The sequence below is a fragment of the Phyllobates terribilis genome, unplaced genomic scaffold (genome assembly GCF_046119375.1).
Source record: "Phyllobates terribilis strain yellow unplaced genomic scaffold, ASM4611937v1 Scaffold_13__5_contigs__length_258822181, whole genome shotgun sequence".
Classification (NCBI taxonomy): Eukaryota; Metazoa; Chordata; class Amphibia; order Anura; family Dendrobatidae; genus Phyllobates; species Phyllobates terribilis.
The window spans coordinates 130,914,286-130,934,790 of NW_027362773.1; the positions used below are offsets into that span (position 1 = coordinate 130,914,286).

At 42.2% G+C, this 20,505-nt stretch overlaps 1 protein-coding gene across 3 annotated transcripts in view; it reads left to right on the forward strand.

Moving 5' to 3' along the window:
• Positions 1-20,505, forward strand: part of CRACR2B (calcium release activated channel regulator 2B) — a 79,167-nt gene that overhangs the window by 33,908 nt on the left and 24,754 nt on the right. For all 3 annotated transcript variants that reach the window (XM_073658682.1, XM_073658684.1, XM_073658683.1), the window contains 3 exons: positions 2,767-2,929; positions 5,994-6,140; positions 9,382-9,472. In XM_073658682.1, coding sequence (XP_073514783.1) covers positions 2,767-2,929; positions 5,994-6,140; positions 9,382-9,472 — 401 coding nt within the window. The remainder of the gene's footprint in view (positions 1-2,766; positions 2,930-5,993; positions 6,141-9,381; positions 9,473-20,505) is intronic.

Below are 20,505 nucleotides of genomic sequence, written 5' to 3' on the forward strand. Positions count from 1 at the left end.
CAGTGATGGTTTGGGGAGCCATGTCATCTGCTGGTGCAGGTCCACTGTGTTTTATCAAGACCAAAGTCAGAGCAGCCGTCTACCAGGAAATTTTAGAGCGCTTCATACTTCCCTCTGCCGACAAGCTTTTTGGAGATGGAAATGTCATTCTCCAGCAGGACTTGGCACCTGTCCACACTGCCAAAAGTACCAATACCTGGTTTACACACAACAGTATCACTGTGCTTGATTGGCCAGCAAACTCACCTGACCTTAACCCCATAGAGAATCTATGGAGTATTGTCAAGAGGAAGATGAGAGACACCAGACCCAACAATGCAGACGAGCTGAAGGCTGCTATCAAAGCAACCTGGGCTTCCATAACGCCTCGGCAGTGCCACAGGCTGATCGCCTCCATGGCACGCCGCATTGATGCAAAAGGAGCCCTGACAAATTATTGAGTGCATTTACTGAACATACATTTCAGTAGGCCAACATTCCGGATTTTAAAATAATTTTTCAAGCTGCTGTTATAAAGTATTCTAATTTACTGAGATAATGACTCGTGTTTTCATTGGCTGTAATCCATAATCATCAACATTAGCAGAAATAAACACTTGAAATAGATCACTCTTTGTAATGATCCTATATAATATGAGTTTCACTTTTTGTATTGAAGAACTGAAATAAAGTAACTTTTTGATGATATTCTAATTTAGTGAGATGCACCTGTATATTCCCTGCTGGAGGGGATAGGCCAGGGAAGCAAAACTCTTCAGAATACAGCAGGGTTAAATTCCTGCAGAGTCTGGCCGCGCCTCCCAATAGCCAGCCAGGTGGAGACAGCAGGAGTAAATGGCAGTGCTGTGAGTACTGTAAGAGGCATCTCAACGAGGCGGCCTGACATGAGGAAAAACAGTGAATAGGATGGCGCTGAGAATGCGTGCAAGTTACCAGCGTGACACAATAAAGGCAGACCTGACAAATGTATACAAAATTTCTTAGTATGCATGGGTCTTATTTGTGGTCAGGTGGACGGCCAAAATGTACCTATTGTATTAATGTCATGTTGAATGATTATCACTGGTAAATATTTACTATTCCTTCCTCAACTTCTTCCTGGCACAGTTTTTCTTGAGGCGTTAAAGAATGTGACACCCAAACCGCTATTTACTGGGTGCTGTTACCTCCCAATAAATGAGCTAATTAAGGGCAAGTTTTCTATGAAGGTAGAACACATGTTGCATTATTGATCACTTGCACCTTGTTGGTGTGAAAAACAATAAAAGGGCTTTTTGCAGATTTATTTAAAAGTTTTGCCTCCTTTGTCAATTTTTCTTTTTCGATGCATCTGGACAATTAAAGAAAATCTTTTGCGAAATTGGACAAACATTGCAAGGAAATGTATCTTCTGAAAATTACTTATTGTTTAAATCAGGCTTTCATGTTAAATGTACAGTACTGTGATGATCCTATATATTTTTCACATGATCTGTATTAAAAAAAAAAATAGAAATCTTGCAGTTTTTACACTGGTTATTGGGGCTGCTTTACACTCGAACTTCCTGTTCTTTCAGGAAATGCACATGTACATTAGCAGCAATAAATTGATTGTGACCCTATTTTTTTTTTTTTTATTGAAGCTGCTAATGAGCGTGTGCAACTGTCATGATGATTGGAGGGGGAGCAGGGTCAGCTATGACATCACCTATTGTGATTGGTGGATCTTGTGTTATCAGCTGTCTATATTGGTGTTACCTGTCATTGCAATCCTGCCTCTGATGATAATGAGTGAGACTTCTGAACAGTAAAGAACAAGACGTACGAGTCTAAATATGAATATGAAAATTGCAATTTCTATTTATTTATTTTTTAATACAGATTGTGATATTTGGCAAAGTGTTAATCGACACATTATATAAAAGGTAATAAATGAGAGGAGGATGTCAAATCAGAACAGCAATATTCAAACCCAGAATGTACATATAATCAGTGTTTCATACAAGGAGAAAAACAAGGAGTTTGACTAAAAGCACATACGTTTTATTTAGAAATGCGTATGCATAAAACACAACAGAGATCAGATGATGAATACCAGTACACTGGCAACCAAACAGCGCATAGGAAAAGGTGTAGCAGGTACATAGAGAATATACAAATAGATACAATGGTCAGATAAAACTGCACATCTCAACTTGTACCAATCTAATATACATGTGGCAAGATTTGCCCTTGGCTGTAAAAATGCGCAATATGTTATAGACAAGTTACAAATACATAATGCATGTATAGACAAGGAAGAGGCTAAATATAGGGGAAATACTACTATTGTCAATAAAGGAAACAATGGTGAAGAGATACTGCATTCTCCATTAAATGCCTACACATACATGTTATGGCAAAACATCGCTCTTACATATGATGTACTGCACCAAGTGTGGTCACAAAAAATATATGGTCCCCCAACGCGCGTCTCTCCTATATTAATCTTGCTTCCTCAGGGGGGAAAAGAATATGATGAATAGAAGATAAGAAATCTTGATATTTTATGTCTGTCCGATCCAACAAAATTCATGACCCTTAATTGTCCACCTCTGCAATTTCCCCACACCTTGTAAAAAAAAAAAAAAAATTAGATGTAAAAACCTGATTTCATTATTAGTACACTTTTCTGATGATAGATTCCCATAAATTCTTCCATGCAAAAACTACTGCTGACCTGCTTTGCTATTTTTGTGTTTTCATGATAAAAATAAACATGTTTTTTTTTGTTTTGTTTTTATTTAGGAAAGTTATTAGGAGTTAATATTGCTAATGGTGAGGACGAAGGTGAAAGACAGATAATGGAGGAAACCTTTGAATCCGGATGGTCAGATGAAGATGATGATACAGAGGAGATGCTGTTCTGTGCCACCATGGAACAGTTGGGGGCTACCCGCATCGTTGAAGAGTAGGTCATGTTGCATTTGTCATTTCTAAACTATTTGTTGCTCAAGGACAGAGGGATTGAAGTAAATTCCTTCATACTATCAATGTACAGCTCATCTAGCCAACCAAGGGAAAAATGTCCTGAAACAGCTTTCCTGCGGATAGGTGTCTCTTCCTTTTGTCTTCAATCATCTGGAAGAGAGCTGGTTTGGCAATTTCTCTCCTATGGAACATTGCCTGGAAATAAGTTTCTTTTGACCCTGGGGTGGTCATATCATTGGTGCCAACTGTGCAGCCACCCTGGGGCCCAAGGTGTAAGGTTGCCCACTACCACCTCCTAACCAGCTAGCAACTGTTGTCACAGACACGTAAAGGGGTATTTTATCATGGGCTATTGAACTGCACAGACACACAGTCTTCTTGCACAGGGGCCGTCTTCTGACTGTGTCCTCTCCAGCTTACACCTCTGTGTCTGCTCCGTGAGAGCCAGTACCCTACTGCGGCTAAAGTCTGTGCAACCTGTACCAATAGGAGTAAGAACATCGAAACTAATGTTTGCTGATATCTTTTACTCTTTAAAAAGCCTGAAAAACGAGGATTGGACATTGGCTGTAATGAAGCAGGTGGAGTCACTTTGTGCTCTCTCGGACATCATTTTTAGCATTATCTGTCTATTTGAGGTATCCTGTCCCAAAGTTACAGTCTTCCAGACACATATGGTCAAGGTATTAAAACACAAGGTGTTCATTCAACCTAGAAGTAATCAGATCTACATTTGCATATTGTATAACTTGTCCAGCCTGACTCTGGTTTCACTATTACCAGCTTCTTTCAGAGCGCCCCAGAAGAAGCTAGCAAGGGTGAAACTGGAATGAAAGCTGGAGACATTATGTGATATGCTTTAACATTTTCCATTTCACATAGGAAAAGCATTTTTATTGTGTCGATTCCATGGGTGACGCCATTTTCATGTATGAAGTGACCACTCTGATTGTTGAAACAACACAAAGCCGATCCTTCTGAGCTGGATCTTAAAGCTAACCCCATTTCATTTCCTAGGCTTAGCGATTTTACTGTAAACCTCTAGTGACCAAGCCAAATATTTCAAATCTGACACTTTGTGGCAATAACTCTGGAATGTTTTGACTTATCCTAGTGACTTTGTGACTGTTTTTTCATGACACATTGTAGTTTTATGATGGTGGCAAATTCAGGTGAATATGTTTTGCATTATTTATGATGCCAGAAATTTTACAAACATTTTTTAAAAATTTCAAACTTTGAATGTTTATACTTTTTTTAATCCAGATCGTCATACACACAAAATGGTTAATAGATAGCATTTCCTTCATGTCTACCTTACTTCACCATTTGTCAAATGTCCTTTTATTTTGTGAGGATGTTAGATGGTTTAAAAAGTTAGCAGTAGTTTTTTTTTCCTTTATAAGGAAATTTCAAAACCTACTTTTTTTCTATGGATCTAGTCAGTTTAACATAAGTTTGCAGGAGCTATATATTGAACCCCCCCCCCCCCCCAGAAATTATACCATTTTAAAAACGGCACAGCTCAACATATTCAAAATTGCTGTTGGGTAGTTTATATTCCCTTTTGGGTACCTTTTTTAGGAATTAACGTAAAGTGTAATGAGATGAATAATTTTTTTTATTTTTGCCACTATAATGTTGCTAACGTCTGAACAGGTCAAACTATGGCTGGCAGACCCAGAGGCCGTTACTTGGCCTTGGATTTTCATGGCAACCATCAGGACTACATAATCATGATCTCAGGGTGCCATGGGGTTAAAGAGGGTGCCTCGACACTTTATTAACCTTCTAGAAGCCACTGTCAGTATTGATTGCAGCATGAGGGGCGTTAAATGGCCATGGTCGGTGCCAACACTGATTGTGGCTGATGTAGCTATAATGTACAGCCAACAGCTGCTGCATTTTCACCAGTCGGTGGATGCTATTCTCTTATATCTCTCAGGTCAGTAAAAAATGAGTGTATGTGTGTCCATCCTAATTGATTCTTGTAGCATGCACTTTCTATAAGGCCTTATTTGGTATGTATTCTAGATGTAACTTTTCAATCCCTATGGTTCTATTGACCTGGACTTAGAGGTATTCCCATCTCCAAGATCTTATCCCAATATGTAGTAGGTGTAATAATAATATTAGCAAATACCTCCAATTAGAAATGTAGCATAGTTCTTCTGATTTACTATGTCACTTACCCCATGTGCAGGGCATTGCAATAGCGTAAGGATCCATGGTTACGATCACTCATATAGTGGTAATTGTTAGTGGTCGTAACCATGGATATTTAAGCTACTGCAATAATCTGCACATGGGTAAGCAGCATAGTTTATCAGAAGAACTATACTACATTTGTAAATGTAGGTATTTGCTATTATTATTATTATTATTATGCCTACTACATATTGGGATATGATCATGGAGATGAGAATACCTTACATCACAGACTCTTAAGTGCTCTAAGTTTGGTTCAGCGGAACCCCATGAACACTGGCAGGCACAGACAGAAGAGGACATCTGTGCAAGGACAATATATAGGCCTTTTGCAGCTCATCATAATGTACAATTCCATCTGCTTCGGAAGTAGAGATGGGCTCCCTTACCTCTTAGCCCCCTGTGCGGCTACACAGGTTGCACCAATGATATCTGTCCCCGCCCATGAGGATCCAAGTGTTATATCGGGAATATGTGCTATATACGTAGTCCCATATTGTTTAAACCTGGAGCTTTCCCTCTCTTTGTGTTATAGATCTCTATATGTTTAATTACATGCTACGTAAAATGCATATACTGTGATCTACAAAATGCAGTGTGCCCAGTACACGGACAGCCTACATGGTGCCTTCACGCAGAGTGTTGAGTTAAGGAGCAGACGGCTGAAGTGAATAGGAGCAGAATACTTATGACAATTTGTACAAGTGCCAAGTGTTTTTGGCAAGATCTGTCAGTCATCCAAGTTTCCTTAGGCTAGTAGCACCCATCCTATGTATGTCATATTTATGCATTACTTCCCTTATCTAACTTATTGAGTTGTGCATTGTTTTCCTAAGACACAGGCAGAGCCGGTATCTGTGGAATCGTCTACGCAAGGAGTGTCCCGACTTGCTTACAAACTTTGAAGATCTTCTCTTCGGTTTTTCCTCTGACATCCGGGATGTGCATCGTGAAAAAGAGACTCTGGAGCAGGCTTTAAAAAGGTGTGTATTTCCCCAAATCTACTCCCTCTTAACTGTTGAATGACGGTTGAGCAGGTCTGACCTTGCAGATTTCTAGATTTCTACCGTCGGAGCCTTTCTTTATAATTATCCACCGGATCGGATGATGAATTATAAAATGTGCTGCTTACATGACCAGCTGCTTTGTGACTTTTGGAGTTGTTTTGAAGCGTTTGTTTCGAGAACAGACTTGTTTTGGATAATTATCTCAGGGTTATGTTAGTTCCTTTGAAATCATTAAAGGGACCCTAAACCTAGAAAATCAGTTTTGTTTCCCTAAAAGACTTTCTGCAATTTCGTGAAACGGTTTTGGAGGGGGGGGGGGGGGAGTTCCATCTCCTCCTGATTTCCTCCAGGAACTCAGTGCTCAGCTTGACTCGTCTCAATGGCAGAAGACGCATTCGGACGGTTTCCACCACAAGATGTCACTTCTCTGTCAACACTCCTCTTTCTCAAGCATATTCTTGAACACGCTGGAGCTGGAGGGGTGGAGGAGTATTCTAGTTTAAAGAGAATCTGTCAACAGGTTTCTATGCCATTTGAGAGCAGCATGATGTAAGGACAGAGACTCTGATTCCAGCCATATAGCACTTATTGGGCTGCTTGCAGTAGTTATGATAAAATCAGTTTTCTCTGCTGCACACCTAGCAGTTCTCTGAATGCTGAGCTCTGTATAACCCCACCCACACCCCTGATTGGCAGCTTTCTGCCTATGTACACCGAAGGCTACCAATCAGTGGTGGGGGCGTGGTTGGACTTTCTGGGAGCAGGTTTACTGGTCCTCTAGTAATAATCTCCTGCTGATTAAAACAGTGATTTTATGAAAACTACAGCAAGCAGCACAGTAAGTGACACATCGCTGGAATCAGGGTCTCTTCCCCTAAATTATGCTGCTTTCAGATTAGGTGGCAAAAACCTGGTGACAGATTCCCTTTAATTACACCCTTTTGGATTTTGTGCATGTAAGACTGAACAGTGGATATGAGATTGTCATAATAAATGCTTTTGTCCCATTAATTTACCCTCTTTGTAGTTTTATTGTGAAGGAAGCCAATTAATTCACAAAGGTAGACCGGTGTGCAATAATGTCATTGTTTTACAAAGCAGGGCAGCTCCCAGTTTATATAGTGCTGGTGTGTGTACTGTAATAATAAGTGCCTACGCTGAACACAGGTACTTGCCAGTGACTCAGCAAGGAAGGACGGTCAGCGATATCTTCCTTATGTGAATACCATATCTTTTTATTATATCGATAGTGTCTTTGTCTAATAACTATCAAACCATTGCGCTTGTAACTCTGTCTACTAAGAATAAAGGTTACATACATAAGATAACCATAGTGTAGAGGTGGAGTGGCGGCAGAGCCTGCTGGAAACGGGCGAGTTAGTATTGATCCTGTAGTTTTATAGATCCTGGTAATACTTGAAAATCCAATGAAATGTCAAAGATAAGAGGTCAGAAAAGTTTGCAAAATTCTAAAATAGATATAATTTTTCTGTACAGCATAGGTATAGAAGACCCCCTATAAAACATAATTCCATTGTAGAGGAAGGAAGGAATTCCAGCTAAAGAATCTTCAGTTAAAAGCCATACATTTATTCAATAATAAAGTGACTAAAGACTGTTGTCTGAAAAGCGTTTGCTAGATTTTTTTCAGTATTGGCATTGTGACTTTGAAATAATATTGAATAAATGTATGGCTTTTAACGGAAGATTCTGATGCTGGAGTTCCTTCCTTCCTCTCCATTATTTCCCTTCTGGCACTACAAGCTTCCGTGCCTTGGATCTTCTGATGGGTGAGCTGACTTTTTTTATTTTATGATTAAAATATAGGGTTGTCCCTCACAGGGTGGTTACCCTGTGCTTAGTAGGGTGAATTCAATGGCTTTTTAGGATTAACCTATGGAACCCCTTGTTCCATATACATCCATATCATTTGTTTAATGAGTTCTTAGACTTATTTGATAGCAAAATGATAAAACATAGTATCTCTAAAAAGGTGCATTCCAGTGGATCGGTGATAGCTTTCTCATCACTTTGATAAAAGTTATTTCAATCCAGCAAAGCGAATGAAAAAGCAAAAAAAAATTCTTTATTGTGATTGTTAAATGGTAGCATGGACATAGAAAAATATCTAAACGCGTTTTGAGTCTACTCTTGATCGTTGATAAACGTTATTAGCTAGACTCAAACGCGTTTAGATATTTTTTTATGTCCATGCTATTATTTCAATAGTCACAATAAAGAATTTTTTTTGCTTTTAATTCACTTTGCTAGATTGAAAAACCTTTCTCATCACTTTGAACAAAGCTGCTGGATAGCTCACAAGCCTTTTCCGTGCACAGTGGAGTGCCCAGGAACCAGATTGAACAACAGGTGTATATTGGATGGAGGGAGCTGTAACCACAAACTTTCTTATATCTGTAATAACTTTTAGTTCAATGTGGGTTCTCAACCAGTTCTGCCCTGACCGCCATGCCACTCCCCGGGGGAGTTGAATGGGGCTGCTGGTCATACAGGTGCCCTGCTCTATTCAAGCCTGCGACATTGAAGATACCGGATGATAACCAAGCCCTACTCTCTACATTTCCCTGATTAGTAGATGTCATGCAGCACCATACAACTCCTCCTGTCTACAGTCTTGTGGCCAGTGGAGAATCGAGAGAGAGAACAGCGGACTGAAGTCCTCTATTCCAGCTATCAGTGGGACCATTACCAATCTGATAACTATCACCTACTTAATGGTAAGGTCATAACTGGTTTAGGCTTGAATACCCCTTTAACCTACACAAATCTCCCCAAAAAGACTTGCTCTACCAAGAGTCTTGTACGTTCTGACAAGTCTCCTACATGGTCTTCCCTCTATCTGTCGCCTAAGCTTATAAAAATATGCTTATAAGGGAAGAGTCAGACCGCCGCATAAAGGATCGTAACTCAATGCTCGGACTGGCCATCGGCTCTCCCTACCCGAGCGTGGCAGCTTGTATTTCTATGCAGCTGTCACGCTTCAGTGGGGAGAGCCGCCGGCCAGTTCAAGCATTGCGTTACGATCCTCGTCCAAGTTATACGGCCGTCTGACTCGTCCCTAACCCTAGACAATTAAAAGCATGACACTGTCCATTATTCTGTGTATTATATCTATGATAAACTTGTGATAAAAGATGAACCTTAACGTGGCTGTTGCATTTAGCTCATGATATCCATGTGATTTTGTGTACTGCAGGAAAGAGATAGATCACGGGCGAGAGGTGAGGAGTCTGTATGATGAGATGGAGCAACAAATTAAAATAGAGAAAGAACGGCATTTCCGAAAGGTAGGCTCCGTTGACAACATGGAATCGATAAATCATCCAGAAATAATAAGGATGGGTTCACACAATGTGGCCCTGTTGCATTTTTTTCCTTTTTTTGCAACGGTTTTTCGAAATATCTGTGAAAACTGCAGTTTTTGATGCAATTTCGAAAGATTGTGGCAAAAGCCATGCATTTTTGCAGCGTTGCGGAAAAACAACATTACAGCTGCATTAGAAGTAAACCTGTAAAACATTTTGAATGTGTTTCTTCCATGACACTGCATGACATGCATAATCCAGCAAAGTACTACATTGATAATAAGTGTACAGTATAAAGTATAATGTGTCCCAAAAAAAATTGATGGCTATGAATAACAAAGGCAACCATTGCTCAACTTTAATTTTTTCTATTGATTTGCTGTAGAGTTTTGATAATTGAGTCCCGATGGCAGAGATCTGGGTTTCTCTAATGCTGGCTGTTACAGCAAAGGGATGGTTAAAAAAGACTGCACTGTAAAGATATGGACATGGCAGGAGGAGGTTAAAGGGAAGATGTCACCAGGATAAGCTCCTCCCCCCCCCCCCTTCCTCCATTACCCCTTATTTACTGATCTATTTCTCATATATGCAGTTGTGGCGCCCCTGAGGGTTTGACCGCCACAGGAATGCTGCACTTCTTTAATGGAGTGTAGTGTTCCTCCTCCGAGGTAAGGCCAGTGTGATAGTTGTGACCTAACCTTTTGCATCCAACACCACACTTCTCCACCAGAGGGAGCTAGTATGCACTAGGTGCTGCCCTCCTGGTTACAGGGAGACTGGGGAACACAAAGTGGTAGGAACCAGTTAGTGGGTGTGGGTGGAGGACTTACAAGTTAGTTACACCTTTAAATTTCATATTTAATAAAAAAAAAAACATCTTTGATCTTGGTCTTTGGTTGTCGGTCTTGGTTGCTGTAAAACTACAGTATGTAATGTGACTCCCGCCTGGGAGTGCAGTCCTGTGTGGGCCTGCACCAGCAAGGGACTCAGCCCTCGTACCCTGGCCTTGGGACAAGAGGTAGGTTGTAGACAAGGAATGTTTCAACCCGGCCAAGGACCAGGATCAAGAAGGCCCTGGGAGCTTTAGAGTGTGGCTCCCCAGCAAATGGGTCCCGGGAAGGATGCAGACGGAGCGGAGCACGCCACCTGTCCTCGCCTACCTGATATATTCAGAGGGATTCCGGCTGCAAGAGGGGTACCGGCCCCCGACACCCGACCTTGTACTCCATGTCCTGGACGGGAAAGCCCGGTTAGGCCCTGAGGATCCCACCGGGCATCGGATGGAGAGGAATAGCCACCCGTGCCCTAGTCCTGAGAGGAGCTCAGAGGGAGACCCGGCCTATCTACACACGCACAGACTGGAAAGGGTGAAGTTTGTAGTGCAGGAACACTCTGGTGTAGGGTCACTACCGAACACTGGACTTTCTCGGAGGTAGTTGGACCCCCGTCTCTGGTGGCCGCAGGACTCCGCGGGGAGCAGGGAGTCGCCTTCCCGCTGTCATCTCGAAGTGAGTAAAGCCTTGGAAGCTCACCCCTATGGCCTCCGGACTGTTCATTGCGCGCCATACCATGCGACGCGGTGCCCGTACTCCCCGCACTACCACCCCCCTCTCTTTCCTGTTTGCCTGCCCTGAGGCCTTGCTCCGCCTGTGGGAAGCAGTGAGAACTTTAGCCGCCATGACACCGGGCCTCAGCGGACTGCAGCAGCGCTGGTGACCCTTCACCAGGCACCACAGGTGGCTTAGTCGTTAAAATAAGCCACTCAACCCGGACAAGCCCATACCATCTCTTTCTAATGTGACGGCCCTGAGCACGGGTCGGGCCCGGGCCACGGCTGCATCCCATCTCTCCATCACAGGGCCCGACACAGAGTCCCCCAACACCCAGGGTAAAACACGGGCTTCTCTGAGTAGAGGCGTCACACAGTCATGGCCGAAAGTGTTGGCACCCTTGAAATTGTTCCAGAAAATGAAATTCTTCTCCCATAAAGTTATTGCAATGACATGTTTTGTTATACACATTTATTACCTTTGTGTGTATTGGAACAACATAAAAAAACTGAGGGGAAAAAAAAGGAAAATTGGACATAATTTCACAAAAAAAAAAAAAAAAATGGGACAAAATTGTTGGCACCCTCAACTTTAGTATTTGGCTGCACATCCTTTGGAATAAATAACCGCAATCAATCACTTCCTATAACCATCAACAAGATTCTTACACCTCTCAAATTACACCTTCTCCAGGTCTCTCATATTTGAAGGCGTCTTCTCCCAACAGCAATTTTAAGATCTCTCCACAAGTGTCCAATGGGATTTAGATCCGGACTCATTGCCAACCACTTCAGAACTCTATAGCGCTTTGTTTCCATCCATCTCTGGGTGCTTCTTGAAGTATGTTTGGGGTCATTGTCCTGCTGGAAGACCGATGACCTAGGATGCAAACCAAACTTTCTGACATCCTTTAGTAATCTTCATATCTCATGATGCCTTACACACAGTCAAAACCCCCAGTGCCAGAGGCAGCAAAACAACCCCAAAATATCTTTGAACCTCCACCATATTTGACTGTAGGTACTTTGTTCTCTTTGTAGGCCTCATTGCAATTAAGAAAATTACGCAATGTTTTTACCAAGAAAGATCAGTAGAACAAAGAGATATTCGATGTTACATGGTATCATTATATATTATTGTTATACATAGAATATAATAAAGTTGTCATCTTCCAAATATTATTTTTTTTTTCCATTGAAAAAAACCAATACAGCCCTTCCCGATAACACTCCACAGCCCAAAAAGATTTTTGCTTACTCACATACATTTTAGCAAACTGCAGTCTAGCATTTTTAGGTCTCGGTTTCAGCAGTGAGGTCCTCCTTGGTCTCCTGCTATAGTGTTTGATTTCCGGCCTTGCAACCTTCCTTCACTTTTTCTCTGATGTCCACGTCCAGGGAGATTAGCTACAGTACCATGAGTTGTAAACTTCTTGATTATGTTGTGCACCGTGGACAAAGGAACATCAAGATCTCTGGAGAAGGACTTGTAACCTTGAGATTATTGATATTTTAACAATTTTGGTTCTAAAGTCCACACAGTTCTCTTCTCCTCTCTCTGTTCTCCATGTTTAGTGTGGCACTCACAGACATACAATGCAAAGATAGAGACAACTTCTCCCCTTCTTATCTGGTTTCAGGTGTGATTTTCTTATTGCCCACACCTGTTACTTGCCACTGTTATGATCTGCAACATAAGCTAAGGAAAGAAAGGGGAAGGCTGTCCCTACAGTAAGACTAAGCTGAATCCCCACTATGTAGCGGGCAGCCTGTTCCTTGTGAACAGACCCGCCTTCGTCCTCGGCTAGTCTGAACGGAGACCTATAGAATAAAGGGAGTGGTCCCTAAAAGAACTAAGGACTGGGACAAAAATGGGACACCTCCTAACAGAAGTTGTTGCAGAGCAAAAGACAAACAGACAAAAAGTACTAGAGGTCCCAAAGGACCAAGCGAACTAGACAGAGATAGGCACCTGGCTAGAGAGACAGGCAAAAATCACTGAAGTCCAGCAAAGCCAGAAGGGCGGAGCTGGAATATATAGGCAGCTGGTCACGTGACCGCAAAACACAAGATAGCAAAAACTAACAGGAGGGTTCTAACAGTACCCCCTCTTCTATGAGGATCCTCCAGGCCCAGGCCTATCAGGAAACCTCCTGTGGAAAGCTTTAATAAGCCTAGGAGCAGAGACATCATCCGTCCTTACCCAGGAGTTGTCTTTGGGACCGAAACCCTTCCAGGAGACAATATACTGTAATTTCCCTCTATGCCATCTTGAATTCAAAATACGAGAAATATATTCACCGTTTTCCACCACAGGAGGAACTGTGACAGTGGCGTCCCTATTAGAAACGTCCGCCTTTTTCAACAAGGAAACATGAAACACAGGATTAATCTTCCAGGAAGTAGGGACATCCAACCTGACAGCAGATGGGTTAACAACCTGAAGCACTTTAAATGGACCCACAAACTTAGGACCCAGTTTTTTAGAGGGAATCCTTCGAGGACAACCAAACCATGTCACCCACAGTAAACAAAACCTCTTTACGTTTCCTGTCAAAATACTTCTTGGACTTCTTGTTAGCCTCTTGCAGGTTACAAAGTACATTAGTCCAAACTCTCTCCAAATCACCGGAAAAATTCTCCTCCTCCGGCACCGCCGACCCCAATTTGGAGAACGAACCAAAAGACGGATGTCTCCCAGTACAACAAAAAAAAGGAGAACACCCAGCAGAGGAGGATGTATGATTGTTAAGAGCAAATTCTGCGAGAGGCAGAAACTCAGACCACACCTCTTGATTGTCCGCCACAAAACAACGCAAAAACTGTTCAACATCCTGGTTCTTTCAGTCTGTCCATTAGACTCAGGATGATACCCAGACGAAAATGACAAATGGACTCCCAACCTGTCACAAAAAGCACGCCAAAAGCGAGCCACAAACTGAGGTCCTCTATCAGAAACAATATCCGTGGGAACGCCATGAAGCTTGACAATCTCCTTAACAAACGCCTTAGTGAGTGTCTTGGCGCAGGGCAACTTAATGAATGGAACCAAATGACACATCTTACTAATACGGTCCACAACCACCCAGATGACAGTAAAACCCTCAGACACCGGAAGATCCGTAATAAAATCCATTGTGAGATGCGTCCAAGGCGCACTAGGAACCTCCAGAGGGCAAGGCAACCCCGCAGCAGGAGTATGTGAAGCCTTTGACCTAGCACACACAGTACACTGACGCACCCACTTGATGATCTCCTTCTGCCATCCAGGCCACCAAAAACTGCGACTGATAAGTCTCTTTGTCTCCGAAACTCCTGGATGACCTGCCAACCGAGACTCAAGACACTCCACAAACAAATCTCTCCTAAAGGCTCTAGGCACGAACAACCTCCCATGGGGAGTGTTAGATGGAGCATCATCTTGATCATTCAGAATCCCATTCTCCAAATCAGAGTCCAATGCTGCTACCACAACTCCTTTCTGCAAAATGCTCTCCTCCTCCTCGGCACCGACCGTAGGAGAGAAGCTGCGAGATAAAGCATCGGCTTTAACATTCTTAGTACCAGGGATATACAGTGCTGGCCAAAAGTATTGGCACCCCTGCAATTCTGTCAGATAATACTCAGTTTCTTCCTGAAAATGATTGCAATCACATTCTTTGGTATTATTCTCTTCATTTAATTTGTCTTCCGTGAAAAAAAACACAAAAAGAATTGTCCTAAAGCCAAATTGGATAGAATTCCACACCAAACCAAAAAAAAGGGGGTGGACAAAAGTATTGGCACCCTTTGAAAAATCATGTGATGCTTCTCTAATTCGTGTAATTAACAGCACCTGTAACTTACCTGTGGCACCTAACAGGTGTTGGCAATAACTAAATCACACTTGCAGCCAGTTGACATGGATTAAAGTTGACTCAACCTCTGTCCTGTGTCCTTGTGTGTACCACATTGAGCATGGAGAAAAGAAAGAAGACCAAAGAACTGTCTGAGGACTTGAGAAACCAAATTGTGAGGAAGCATGAGCAATCTCAAGGCTACAAGTCCATCTCCAAAGACCTGAATGTTCCTGTGTCTTCTGTGCGCAGTGTCATCAAGAAGTTTAAAGCCCATGGCACTGTGGCTAACCTCCCTAGATGTGGACGGAAAAGAAAAATTGGCGAGAGATTTCAACGCAAGATTGTGCAGATGGTGGATAAAGAACCTCGACTAACATCCAAACAAGTTCAAGCTTCCCTGCAATCTGAGGGTACAACAGTGTCAATCCGTACTATCCGTCGGCGTCTGAATGAAAAGGGACTGTATGGTAGGATACCCAGGAAGACCCCACTTCTTATCCCGAGACCTAAAAAAGCCAGGCTGGAGTTTGCCAAAACTTACCTGAGAAAGCCTAAAACGTTTTGGAAGAATGTTCTCTGGTCAGATGAGACAAAAGTAGAGCTTTTTGGGAAAAAGCATCAACCTAGAGTGTACAGGAAAAAAAAAAGAGGCATTCAAAGAAAAGAACACGGTCCCTACAGTCAAACATGGCAGAGGTTCCCTGATGTTTTGGGGTTGCTTTGCTGCCTCTGGCACTGGACTGCTTGACCGTGTGCATGGCATTATGAAGTCTGAAGACTACCAACAAATTTTGCAGCATAATGTAGGGCCCAGTGTGAGAAAGCTGGGTCTCCCTCAGAGGTCATTGGTCTTCCAGCAGGACAATGACCCAAAGCACACTTCCAAAAGCACTATAAAATGGTTTTAGAGAAAGCACTGGAGACTTCTAAGGTGGCCAGCAATGAGTCCAGACCTGAATCCCATAGAACACCTGTGGAGAGATCTCAAAATGGCAGTTTGGAGAAGGCACCTTTCAAATATCAGGGACCTGGAGCAGTTTGCCAAAGAAGAATGGTCTACAATTCCAGCAGAGCATTGTAAGAAACTCATTGATGGTTACCGGAAGCGGTTGTTCGCAGTTATTTTGGCTAAAGGTTGTGCAACCAAGTATTAGGCTGAGGGTGCCAATACTTTTGTCCGGCCCTTTTTTGGAGTTTTGTGTGAAATGATCAATGATTTGATTTTTGCTTCATTCTCTTTTGTGTTTTTTCCTTGCAAGCAAATTAAACGAAGAGAATAATACCAAAGAATTTGTGATTGCAATCATTTTCAGGAAGAAACGGAGTATTATCTGACAGAATTGCAGGGGTGCCAATACTTTTGGCCAGCACTGTAGGTTACAGAAAAATGAAACCGAGAAAAAAAAGGTGCCCACCTAGCTTGACGGGCATTCAAGCGCTTGGCAGCATCCAGATAGATCAAATTCTTATGATCTGTGAAAACCTGAATAGGAAATCTAGCGCCTTCCAAAAAATGACGCCAGTGTTCAAACGCAAGTTTAATAGCCAGCAACTCCCGATTTCCAACATCATAATTCAGTTCGGTTTCCGAAATTTTTTTCGAAAAGAAGGCACAAGGATGTACTCCACCCTCGTTCTCTTGAGACAAAACTGCTCCGACCCCCCACTGATGAAGCGTCGACCAAAAAAGGCTTGGTCTCATCAGGCTGCATAAAGATAGGAGCGGAACTGAACCTCTCTTTGAGATACTTAAACGCTTCAATGGCCTCAGTAGTCCACTGGGCCGTATTCGCACCTTTCCTGGTGAGATCGGTTAGAGGCTTAACAATTATAGAAAAATTCTTAATGAATTTCCTGTAATAATTGGCAAAACCCAAAAATCTCTGTATAGATTTCAAACCAACAGGCCTAGGCCATTCTTGCACCGCCTGAACCTTCACCGGATCCATCTCAAAGCCCTCGCTGGAGACAATGTAGCCCAAAAAACTAATTTTCTGCACAGCGAACTCACATTTCTCCAGCTTAGCAAAGAGTGAATTATCACTCAATAACTGCAAAACTTCACGTACACTCTGCCAATGGGACTCTAGATCTGGTGAATAAATCAAAATGTCATCCAAATACACAACCACATTCTTACCAATCAAAGGTCTCAGGATGTCATTAATAAGTTTCTGAAAAAATGCAGGTGCATTGGTAAGACCGAAGGGCATCACCAGATTCTCAAAATGACCTACCGGAGTGTTAAAAGCTGTTTTCCATTCATCACCCTCCTTCACACGTAACAAATTGTATGCCCCTCGGAGATCAATTTTTGAGAACCACTTGGCTCTCACTAACTGGTTAAACAAGTCAGGAATTAACGGCAATGGGTAGGAATTACGTACGGTAATCTTATTAATTTCACAAAAATCCAGACGTAAACCGCCGTCCTTTTTTTTTAACAAAGAAGAATCCGACTGCCACAGGCGACTTAGAAGGTCTAATGTGACCAGCAGCCAGGCTAGTCTCTATGTACTCCTCCAAGGCCTTTCTTTCAGGGATAGTCAGATTAAACAAGCGACTTTTGGGAAGAGTAGCACCCGGAACAAACTCAATAGCGCAATCGTAATCCCTATGAGGAGGTAAAACTTGCGACTCCTCCTCCGAAAAAACCCTCCAAAAATCTTGAATAGGTACAGGTAATTCCCCTTTTTCCACAGCCGCAATGCGACCATTACAACATTTATCATAGCACTTTGGACTCCAAGACTTAATCACATTAGTAGACCAGTCCAGCAAAGGATTGTGCAGTTTTAACCAAGGCAATAATAGAACAACTGGAGAGGGCAAATTATCCAAAACAACCAAGTCCAAAATTTCTTGGTGAACACCATTGTTAGTGAGAGGAAATGCAGCAGTCTTGTGAGTTATACATTTCAAAGGAGTGTTATCAATTACAACCACAGAAATAGGAGATGGCAAAGGTTTGGATTTCAATTTAAGGTTTTCCAAAAACCCTTTATCAATCACATTAAGTGTTGAACCACAATCCACAAATACCTGAAATTCAATCAAATCTCCCTGCAGAGCAGTACTCCCAGAAAGGAACACTCCTGCAGAGAGTAAACAAGCTATACGGGCGTAACTGACCTTTTTTTTTTCTTTACTTAAACGACGCTCACAGTACTTAATCAAATGATCAGCTTTACCACAATAAAGACACAAACCTTCGGCGAATCTCCGATCTCTTTCTTGAGAGCGGAGTGACATCGCCCCAACCTCCATTGGTTCTCCGCTGTCAGAGCAGATTTTCTGGAAACTAGGACCTGAAGTTACAGGAGTTTTTACATCATTGTCCCTGGACCTTATTCTCCTGTCCACACGAACAGCTAACTGCATAGCTTCCTGCAGAGTCTCGGGTGCAGGGAATGCAATTAGCAAATCCTTAACCTTTTCACTCAGCCCAGCAAGAAATAAACATTTTAACGCCGAATCATTCCATTTAACTTCTGAGACCCATCTCCTGAAGTGTGTGCAATAAATTTCAACATCATCTGAACCCTGATTCAAACGTCTAATTTCTGATTCAGCAGATGAGATTCGATCAGGATCGTCATATAATAGCCCCATAGCATAAAAAAATTCTTCAACAGAACTTAAACACGGATCATTAGGTTGGAGAGAAAAGGCCCACCCCTGTGGTTCATTGCGCAAAAGTGACATAATAAAACCAATGCGCTGTGATTCATTCCCAGAGGACCTTGGTCTCCAGCGCGAAAATATAACAAACAAGCATTTTTAAAGGAAAAAAAATCTTGCTGTTTACCATAAAAAACATCAGGCAGTCCTACCTTTGGTTCGACAAAATGCGCTCCAGGACAGCTACTCACGTGTTACTGAAGCTCGGCCACCTCCAGAGACAATCCCTGCAGGCGTTGAGCCAAATCCTGGACGGAAACCATACTGATCCCCGAATTTCTTTCCTTTTTAGTTTTTTTGGGCTGGACTTAGTTATGATCTGCAACATAAACTAAGGAAAGAAAGGGGAAGGCTGTGTCCCTACAGTAAGACTAAGCTGAATCCCCACAATGTAGCGGGCAGCCTGTTCCTTGTGAACTGACCTGCCTTCGTCCTCGGCTAGTCTGAACGGAGACCTATATAATAAAGGGAGGGGTCCCTAAAAGAACTAAGGACTGGGACAAAAATGGGACACCTCCTAACAGAAGTTGTTGCAGAGCAAAAGACAAACAGACAAAAAGTACTAGAGGTCCCAGAGGACCAAGCGAACTACACAGAGATAGCCACCGAAGCACCTGGCTAGAGAGACAGGCAAAAATCACTGAAGTCCAGCAAAGCCAGAAGGGCAGAGCTGGAATATATAGGCAGCTGGTCACGTGACCGCAAAACACAAGATAGCAAAAACTAACAGGAGGGTTCTAACAGCCACAGGTGAGTGTGAACGAGCATCACATGCTTGAAGCAAAGTTGTTTATCCACAATTTTGGAGAGGTGCCAACAATTTTGTCCAGACTATTTTGGGTGAATTATGTCCAAATCTCATTTTTTTTTGCGTTGCTCCAATACACACAAGGGAAATAACATTGTGTATAACAAAACATGTGTAATTGCAATAATTTTCTGGGAGAAATATTTAATTTTCTGGAACAATTTCAAGGGTGGTGTGTGTGTGTGTGTGTGTGTGTGTATATGTATGTATGTATGTATATAGTGTGTAGATGATTTTACTTATAAGGGTCTGTCTGGTGACACATTACCTTTTTAGTTTTCTACAGCATACATCCATCTAAAAAAGTCCTCTATCTGCCCCACACTCTGCAAATAACTATTTTGACTGAGATTCCTCCCTTTTCCCCGGGTTTAGGTGATAGGTACTTCCCACTCTTTGTGTCAAATGAGAGACCCACCAAGCAGTCTCCATCAGGAGTGACGAAGTGAAGAAGCAGCAAGCAGTATTAATGCCAGCTTTGTCCCCTCTGTACAACCATCATCTATACATATGACTGCTGCAGCCTATGATTGGCTGCAGTGGTCATATAGCATGAAATCATTGCTGAATGCCAGGTATACAGAGGAAAGTGGGGATTTTAGAGGAGCATTGCCAGAGTAGGTGACCAGAGTTTTTTTTTTTTCCTTTGGACTTGGAGATTTTGCAAAAGGGAAATCTACAAACTTGTTTCGGGTTCTGACTTCCCAGTTAAACTCTATAGGGAAAGTCTCCGACCAACCAATGTAACTCTCAATCTACAACATAAATTGCCCTGCAGTTGCAATTTTTAGGCAGCGTTCACACATTGTAGCTGTGCTGCATTTCATTTTTTGCTGCAATCGCAAACGAACAGCAAAAATATTGCGGTTCCATTGTGATTGCAGCAAAAAAGCCTGCAATGCAGCCGCAAATGTTGAAAGCAGCCTTAGACTACGTTCCCATGATGACTTTTTTTTTATGCTGCGAAATTTAACCTATTTTACTTAATGGGTGCAGAAAATTTTCAGCATCAAAAACTCACCAAAAGCTCATTGTGGGAACGTAGCCTTAAACCTGCAACATGTCAATTTCTGCATGAAAATTATTTGTGGATAAAATATCTTCAAAAATCATCCACTTTGCTGCCAATGTATTCTGC